The sequence below is a fragment of the Chiloscyllium plagiosum genome, chromosome 17 (assembly GCF_004010195.1).
Source record: "Chiloscyllium plagiosum isolate BGI_BamShark_2017 chromosome 17, ASM401019v2, whole genome shotgun sequence".
In the NCBI taxonomy this organism is placed as follows: domain Eukaryota; kingdom Metazoa; phylum Chordata; class Chondrichthyes; order Orectolobiformes; family Hemiscylliidae; genus Chiloscyllium; species Chiloscyllium plagiosum.
The window spans coordinates 39,058,789-39,068,557 of NC_057726.1; the positions used below are offsets into that span (position 1 = coordinate 39,058,789).

The window sequence follows — 9,769 nt, forward strand, 5'->3', positions numbered from 1 at the left end:
GGTCCACTTAGCCCCAGACCGTTTGTCAAAATTTAAACCAGGGGTATCTTCAGCATGCCCCAAGTGCAAGGTCTGTACGGGTACTCTTACCCATTGTCTTTGGTCTTGCGATAGGCTTCAAACATATTGGAGCGTTGTGGTGGGTGCAATGGAGAGGATTTTAGGTGTAGGGGTGGAGAAGGACCCTATTTCGCTCCTTTTGGGCCTACCCATTATATTTCCTGCAGACTCGCATAAGAAAAAAACTTTTCAATATTCTTACATTCTGTGCAAGGAAGAATATCTTGCTAGGTTGGATATCAGAAAACCGCCCAGGCCTGTCGGGTTGGTGGAAGATTGTTATGGAGCATATTCCCCTGGATTTTCTCACAAATATGGTACACCATAAAACTGAGAATTTTTACAAGACATGGTAACCCTTTTTGAAATACCTGCCACACTAACAAGGACTTTTATATAGCCGTAACGATTGTGTTTCATGAGTCCAATATCCAGGGAGGAGGAACTGTGAATGTATGAGTGTTTTGTTTGGCTGGGCTGAGTTATTACTATTTATTTGTTTGTTGTTAGGTATTAATTTATTTAGTTAAATAGCTAGTTTAGGTTTTTTTTTCATTTTATACTTTATATATGTTTATACATTCGTATAGGAGGGTGGGTTGAGGATTTTTTTAAATATTTGGGTTTAGTTTTGTACTATTTTTGTACTGTTTTGAATTGCATTGTTTTGTATTTGCTGTAATATTTAAAAATCTATTTTTCTTATTAAAAATATATTATAAAAATATTAAATTGTCTATCTTTTCTCTTCTGAGCTCACGTAAATGTCCCACAACCATTTGATTATATTAGTTATGATCTGTCGGTGTAAATTTAATGGATTATACCATCAGCAAAACATTACAGCTTGTTTAACTCACCTTTTACATCACTTACAGTTTTGCTTAGAACTGAAACACTGATGGGGTAGAATTTGTGATATATTATTTTCTGTTCTGGTACAAGAAGGGTTTTATTTTTTAAAGGTTTTTCTCCTGAAATTGTATTATTTTCAAGAGTTAAATCAATTATTGCAGATTTGCTTATTTGTCTAATTTTGTAAATGTCTAATGTCTTGGTTTCTTCATTGGAGTTATTCTTTTATTGATAAGCGTACTACTTGTTTAGTGAAGTGAACCCAATGACCCACATGTGCTTTTTGTTGGCTGCTTACAGCATTGCTGTGGTAGGATGTCATTAAATGCCTTTGCTTTCTTTCACATCTTTATTCAAAGTAAGTTTCCAGCAGCAGAGAAAAAAACCCATTCATCAAGTATTATGTTTCAGAATGACACATCCACAGCAGGAGGCTCATGTCATACGTATCTCTCCAATGTACAGATTTCAGGCTGCATCCTCATAATCTTTGGGATTTCATTTTGTTTTGTGACTCTGTACCGACATCTTGAGAATTATTCCACACCATTTGCATATGTTGATCCTCATTTCTAAAGATTTATTTCCTAAAACACTGATTTCAAGTGTTTAATCCCTGTCAGCACTTACTAATCAGTAAAGTAAGGCAATTTTATTTCGCATAAATATTGACCAATGTGAGTTTGCCTCCAACAGAGCATTTTACCTGTCATGCCATTGGTCGTTATCTTCCATAACATTTAGAAACTTGGTGAGAATGTTATGATATTAAAGAATCCAACAAATATTTATGACAGGAATCATACATAAATACTACACTCCTCAGATATCCAAGTGCTGGGCAAATATAAAGCTAATATATTACAACAGAGAAGCAAACATCTACTAATATGTCATGCTTTAAGAGATCTAAAGATAAGATGGAATATGAGATGATGAGCATGTTTCTTAGTGGTAAACTGACATACTATTTGTGAGACATAACACAATATCATAATTTTATGCAAAAAGGTACACAATTTTACCAAAAATTAGCACAGTTCCAATTTTGGAGAGTTTCAAGTAGGCTTCTCTTTGTGAGCCCTAACAAGCTCTCATGGTATATTCTCCAAAATATTACACTATTACCTATGCATCGTATCTCTCTGGTGCCTTGCTTGTACTCTCTTGCACTCGCCAGCAACAGAAGTACTTAATGCTGTCGGAACCTTCGTGGATTTCTGGCGTCTGTATCACATTTGAAACTTAGCTGTGCACCAGGTCAAGTATTCTCAAGCACAGTCATGCGATTATTGAATCAGTTGGCCAAAACAATGCCTTGAGCAGAAGTAGTGATCAAAATGTGCAATGCAGTGTTCAGACAGTGTCTATTTCTGTTTGTCAAGACAAAGGAGACATCATGCATTGTCAGTAACATAGAGAAACATCTCAAAGTATTTTTTTTCAAAGTTGCTCCAACTTTTCCAGGGAGGAGAGATTTACCCCGGAGTGATTTAAACAATTGACTGAGGATTGGTTAATAGCAGAAAATATTGAGTTAAAGTTAAAACCAAGAGCCAATGAAGCAGAAATAGTTGCGGCAACATCATTGCCTCTGGGATCGGAAGAAGAGGCTAGCTAATGCAACAGTTTGTGTTGACTAGATTTCAGTTGCAGATGCAGCAGTTCAAATTCAATTGGAAAAAGAAATGAGAAAGGCAAATGTTTCAACTTGAACCCAGAGAATGAAATTGGCAAGGAAGAGAAAAGGAAAAGAAAGAGAACCTCAAAGAGAGGAAGAATGAAGTAGCTAAGGAGAAGCATAGTTTATGTGGTTTAAAACAAGCTGTTTCAGTCAATAGAAAGGGTAGTAAGAGATTTAAATTGACCCAAGGAAACCAATATATTTTCATCACCATAAAACAGGGCACGTAAAATCAAATTGCCAGATGCAAAAACATTAAACCAGTGGGAGGAATAGGAATACTTCAGAGGTCTTCAGGGATCGAAAACAGTACTGATAATGGAAATGTATTTGAAATAATTCCAATGGCGCACATGAAACATGTTCCTTTGAAACTTATGAGAGTGGGGCCTGGGGGTTAGACATGGGGATTCTTCTTTAATACTGTTAAACTGAGTCAGGTTAGTGGAGGTTATAGAGATTTTGTTTCTCTATAAGATAGAAGTGCTCCCTTATTCTTCCACCAATGTAAGTAAACAAAATTAATTACTTAAAAGCTACTGGTACAGATCAGCTTTTGATTGTTCATGACATTTGTATTCCAGATGGTTTGATGAAAGGGAAAGTGTTAATTGGGACCTTTATGGGATTGTACAATGTTCATTTACAAAATAATTCAGTAGGCAGTATTATAGCTGTGAGAATTGTATCTAGTTTACTTAATGAGGCAATGGTAATGTTTTGCAAGCTTGAAATTCTTGGCATCTGTGAATGTTTCATGAAAGCCAATTGAGATAAAAGAAGTAGATTTTGTAAAGGAGCTTCCTCAACTGTTCCAAAATTATGCAGTAGCTAAAGCCAAGCTCATAAAGGTAGATTAGCCCAGCACCAAGAAAGGTTAGTACTAAAAATGCAAGAAAGGTGACATGAGGAATTTGGCTCTACTAAAGGAAAATGAATCAATGCAGAGAACCCACTTTCATACAGAAAAGATTGCTGATGAAAAATGGACATGAGAGCATTGGTCACAGGAAATAAAACACCTAAATGAGGGCTAGAAATGTCTAAATGATAAATGTTTGGAAGTAATTAAAAATTTAAAATTTCAAGTATCAGGAGTCTCTATGAAATATCATGACAAATGCCTTAGAAAAGTAATGGCAATTGCTGTTGATCAGAACAGTTAGTGACCGTGAACTAAATATCCAGATTGACAATCTATTGGAACTTCATGTTAGAATGAATAGTAGTAGCTTTGAACTCCAATGCAATCTGGGGAATAGAAAGAAAAGATGTGCAATAGGGACAAGCTGATCTAGACTTTAGAAAGCATTGATGGGAAATTTTAAGGAACCGAATGAGGTGCTAACTAGTAAACTGAAAGAGTCTAAGAAGCAATTAGTAACCATGGAGAGAGAATTCCAAAATGAATAGAATGCCCATTATGAAGTTGCCAGGATTCTGTAGATAACTCCAAAACATAAGCAAAATGAGTTTGCTAGATAGTTGTCAAGCTGAATTAAAAATCAACAAACTTGAAAATTAATTGAAAATTAAGAGATGTTTGGAGAAAATTGTGGATCAAATGGAACGGAAGGCCCCTTTGTTGAAGTGCTAGTGAGAAGAAAATGTGTGTGTACAGAAGGCACAACAATGCAGATAAACCAGCAAGTGACTTATTAAGAGAGAAAGCTCGCTCAGTGTTTCATTCATCTTTTGTTTTTCTAAACAATGAAATTGCAAAAACTGTTATGAAGGAAGTGGCTGAAAAAGATTGCTTTGAAGCTATCTGTCAATCTGAAATACATACTTAATATAGAAAAGTTGAAGACCCATTGAAAATCAATAGAGGAGGAGTAAGGAAGAACTTACTCAACTTAGTAAAGTTGAGAAACCTGTGTAAAAGTAATTTGTACCAAACAGTATGATTAATATGCATCCAAATGTGAAGAGGGGGAAGCCAGTAGAGTGTTACTTTGCAGTTACATTAGTAAGGTTGAAAATCCAAATACAAATTGGTTTAGATTTTTCTAAAGAAAGCTTTAATATTGATCTGGAGAGCCTCCATTAACCATTGCGTTCGATTTTCTGTCATTCAGCCAATTTCATGTCCATATCACTACTGTCGCTTTTATTCCATGAACTTTAATTTTGTTCACAAATTTATTGTGCAGTACTTATGCCTTTTGGATAAAAGTCCTTGTACAGTTTAGTGCCTTATCAACTTGAAGTACAGACATTCTGTCTAAAAGCTCCTCCTTATCAATATTAAATGCTCCTGGTGTATTAATTACCTCATCTTTCAGTACAACCTGTGCAGAATTTTCTAGTTTGGTAAAAACAGAGGCAAGGTATTAAATTAATACCACAGCCATGCCCTACCCCCTTTGTATAAATCTCCTTTTTGGTCCCTAATCAGCCAACTCCCCCAGAAGATACAATGTCACTTAATTATGCCCAAGAAAATGGCAGCTCAGAAAATGGCACCTTCTAAAGTTTAAATGTTTACATAGGGAGATCAGCAGTGCAAGATTCACTGAGTACACATGTGCAACAGCATAAGGAAGTGTCTAGGACATCCCAGTAAGCAACTTACTGGAAGCAATTTGCACCTCAGCCTTGAAGCAGAAGGTACATTGTTGACTTTTAGGATCCAATCTACAACATTGGCATCAAAGCAAAATCTCTTATGTGCACTGGACAGCCTATTGTCAAGCTTCCAATTTGCCTGAGTCTTTGCACATAGTATTCACACCTTAAGTAGTCAGTCGAGTGAATGTCCAAATCTATCAGCAGTTCTCCAGGGCTCACAAGGACAGCAATTCTAGCAACCTTGACAGAACCTTAGACTTGACTATGAGCTGCAATTGCCCTTTGACCTGCAAAACATGAAGGGCAGCATTGAGAGGGACTTTTCGAGCATCTCATCTCCCGTGTCCGCTCATGCACATTAAGCATTCTGAAATGCAGCTGAGAATATTATTGATTCTTTGTAAGAGACAAGCATTCACCAGAAATCATCAATGTGCATTCTCCAGCATTTTAGGTTCATACAAAAAATCATGAAGGTGAGTACAGCTTTAAATTGTTCATCAGCAGCATGCTTCCAGGCTGGTAAAACACTGACTTCCTGTTAGATGTAACACTTAGATATTGGGCATGATGATGCACACATTTAATAAAATGGGTCTTTATTCAAGTACCCAACACTAATTGTAATATTTATATTAATGTTGTGCTTCCTATACATCTCTGGGTCAAATTAGCAGATGCCTCGGTGCATATATAAATCAGTTTGTCTCCTTATTAAATTTATCATTTGCTGAATTTTAATTAATTAAACTGTATAGCCATATTCTTTATCTAGCTTGCATTGTTAGGTTTCACTGGTTGAAGCCAAAGTCATGTTTTGTTGATCTTTTCTATTTGAAATGAGTACATGAAGACATTTTATTAATGCAGTATATAATATTGCAATAAGATAATACAGAATCAACCACCTGTATTGCTCAGGAGAGGCTTTTTTAGTCAGTAAAGTCAAATAAAATAATACAGTTTAATCATCAAACTCTGTAATTGTATGGTTCTACATTTCTAGATGGCTTTCATAAAGCATAACACTGTAGATTATTTTTATCAGAATGTTCAATTATATTCACTTTTACTGTAGTGTAAACTTTGGTAACCTTACCGCAAATCTCTTTATATAGTCAGAGACATTAAATCCTCCAGTACTGAGACGAACAGATCTATACAACTGAGAGTCTTTGTGCAGCATTTCCATTATGCCTTTTGCATTCACAAACTTGTGCAAGCTTGAGAGCAAACTATAACAAAGCAATTCTCCTCTAGTCCATGATGGATGGTTACTTGATTAGTGCTAATGTGACGCATCAAGTATTTCATCTTATCAGGCACTTTATTTGGCATTTCAAAAATTCTGTTTAAATATTGCCATGCTTAAGTGCGTCAACTCATATCTACAACTCTGATATTTCCTTCCTGCAAGACAGATCTTGAGCTTGTTTACACCATTAGAAAGCACATTGGGAAATTTAAGCACAAATAATTTGCTTGAGATAATGCCTGGTCTTAAACATGTGAGATTCGAAGGACCTTCTCTGTGTGGCCACAATGGAGAATGTAGGCGTTGCTCATTTGGAATTCAACACATAGTGGCCAAGACAGACAATTTATTATTGCATTCCCATATTGTTAGTAAACAAACTAACAATCGTAAAACTGTTGTGGCAGTTCCTGTCCACTAAATCATCAGTGTTTATGGAAGAATCAAATCCACTGGCTTTCTAGTTTTCATTCATTAACTATTTTCTCATCCAGGTTGGCATTAGAAGGCAAAACTAGGATTAAATATCTTGAATAGCAGATTTGTTTAAGAATTTTCATGTTTTTTCATGTTGGTATCTCTGGAAGCAATGGGCAGAATTTTGTTTCTTTGAGACTCAGCGTAAAGGTGAACCAAGGAGGCACTTTCACTTCGGATGGGTCAGATTTACTCGCACAATTACAATCTTTGCAGCTCAATACATATCCACACGTGGTAAAGTCTTAAATGTTTTGTGTGCAGCAAGTTCTGCCTCCTGCCATGAATTTCTGAGCTCCAACGTCTGGATGCCGTATTTAAAAGGCACCAGTGCACCAGTACTCCATTGTCTGCATTTCAGGAGCAGTACTCAAATTCTCTCATCACCACCTGGAGGCATCAGAGGCCAGGCAAAAGGCAGCACCACACTTCAGCCTTGCCATCCTAAAGGTTATCCTGAAGACCATCCGGGAGAGAAGGGAAGCACTTTTCCCTCAGGATGGTAACACGGGGCAGATAAAGGCAATATGGACAGAGGTGGCATTGGAGGTCAACACCCAGGGACAGCTCAGAAAGACTTGGCTTCAATTCTGTAACAGGGTGAAAGATCTCCCACTGTCTCACAATGTTCACTGCACTAACTTCATCAATCCTCTTTGTTACTTCCTCAAAATTTTTAATCAAGTTAGTATGACACTACCTTCTCTTAACAAAGCCATCTGTGCTTATTCCTAAGTAACAGTTAATCCTGTCTCTTAATATTTGATTCCAGTAATGTGCCTACCCTTGACACCAGACTGACTATGATTATCTGGCCTATTTCTCACACACTTTTTTAATAGGGGTACACCTCTAATCATCTGGCACCTGATCTCTCTACAGAGGATTGGAAAATGATCATTAGAGCATCTATTATGTTCTTCCTGGCTTCATTTAACAGCCTAAGAAACAATTTAAAAGGGGTGAAAGCCAAGATACAACAATCAAGATGATGGACCTATATCTCATACAACACATCCACTCTTCTGACGGACAGCAGAGGTGTTTGTCTGAATCAGTAGATAGCTTAATTAATCTATGCAAATTAGTAGTCTATTTGAGCCACCTATGTTAATTTCATGAGTGCATTCTTTGTTTAGAACAGAAGATGAGACAATACCAGCTCAGAGTTAACATTCCGTTTGTGAGCCTAAGAAGCAGGAGTGCTGTCCTGATTTCCACAAGAATAATGTAGCACAGCCAGCATGGGCTCTCCCTTTCTTAGCAATTGCAAACGTCTCCCTGCCCAAGTGTTTCATTTCACTTAGAATAAAAGCAAAAAAGTTGGAAAATTGAGATCCCGCTTCTGAAATCTACTTCTCGGCAATGGAGTATGTTGAGAAAAGCCACCAGAGGTTCAGGGTCATGCTCATGGACCAACTGAAGGTATTCTGTAAAACAGTACCCAATCTGCATTCAAGCTCCCAATGTAACAGAGAGCACATTGTGAGCAGTGAATACAGAATATTTGAAAGAAGTACACACACACCAGTGTTTCACCCAGAAAGAGTGTTGGGGCCTGGGATGGTGAGGAGAGAGGAGATAAAATCACAATTCTTATATCTCCAGTGATTACACGCTTCAAAAAGTGCCATAGGAGAGAGAATGTAGTAAAGGGAGTGACTGAGGAGTGGACCAGGATATCACAGAGGCAATAGTTCCTTCCCTGTGATATCAATGAAGATGGCACAAATGACAAAAAATAATCTGCTGGTGATGTGAAAGGTGAGGACACAGGGAACTCTATTGGAGGGATAGGAAGGGGCAGAGCAGAAGCACAGGAATTTGGCAGACGGTTGAAGGCTTCACCAATCACGGTGGAACTTCTATAGTGCTTCTGAGATGGCTTCAAGTTCACTCAACGGAGGATGTTACTGTCTCACTGTGATTAAAATGTATGATCAGTGGCAGGGGACCCCACATCTTCTCTTTTTGGAATGTTCTGCTGCATAAAATGCCAAACAAGAACTTAACTAGGCAACAAAGCCTCTTTGGGTTAGAGGTCCTACTCACTGAGAGCTGCTGGGCAATAAGAGAAGCACACCACCAGAAAGATGGTGGCTGCTGATGGTAATACGTCCATATGAGGCCCATGATCTCCAAAAGACCACCGCCACAAAGTAATAATGGGAATGGGAATCATAGGTTGGAGGAGAGGAACAGAGTTTACAGCAAGGATAATAAGAGGTCTCAGCAGGTCCCTCACTTCCCGCTCTTAAATTCCTCAGTCAGGAACTTTTTGATCAATCCAGCAGGATTTGCTTTTCATTCAGGCATCCTGTGTGGCAAGCCCTAACCTTACCAGCAACAATGGGATCAGGCCCTTACATGTTTGTTAGTTGCCCATATCAGTGGGACAAGAAGTTTGTAACTGGCAGAAACAAGGAGGTCACAGGGTCCATACCCAACACCCTCACCCATAATTAAAGCCCCCCCCACCATCCCCCCTACCCAACCCCCACACCTCCAAACCCATCAGAAAGGAAGGCATTAAATTGTTTGAATTAAAACATCACCAGATGTTCGTTTAACACTGCGTTAATATCTCTATTTCTGAATCAGTTCAAGTTCTATGTCAGGATATAGAGTCATAGAGTTATAGAGATGTACAGCATGGAAACAGACCCTTCGGTCCAACCCGTCCATGCCGACCAGATATCCCAACCCAATCTAGTCCTACTTTCCAGCACCCGGTCCATATCCCTCCAAACCCTGCCTATTCATATACCCATCCAAATGCCTCTTAAATGTTGCAATTGTACCAACCTCCACCACATCCTCTGGCAGTTCATTCCATACATGTACCACCCTCTGCGTGAAAAAGTTGC

General features: G+C 38.1%; 1 protein-coding gene across 1 annotated transcript in view; it reads right to left on the minus strand.

The window, feature by feature from the left end:
* The window catches only part of mylk3 (myosin light chain kinase 3), a 91,199-nt gene extending 84,806 nt beyond the window's left edge, over positions 1-6,393 (minus strand). The window contains exon 1 of the mRNA XM_043706902.1: positions 6,270-6,393. Coding sequence (XP_043562837.1) covers positions 6,270-6,362 — 93 coding nt within the window. The 5' untranslated portion in view covers positions 6,363-6,393. The remainder of the gene's footprint in view (positions 1-6,269) is intronic.
* Between the last annotated feature and the right edge of the window lie 3,376 nt (positions 6,394-9,769).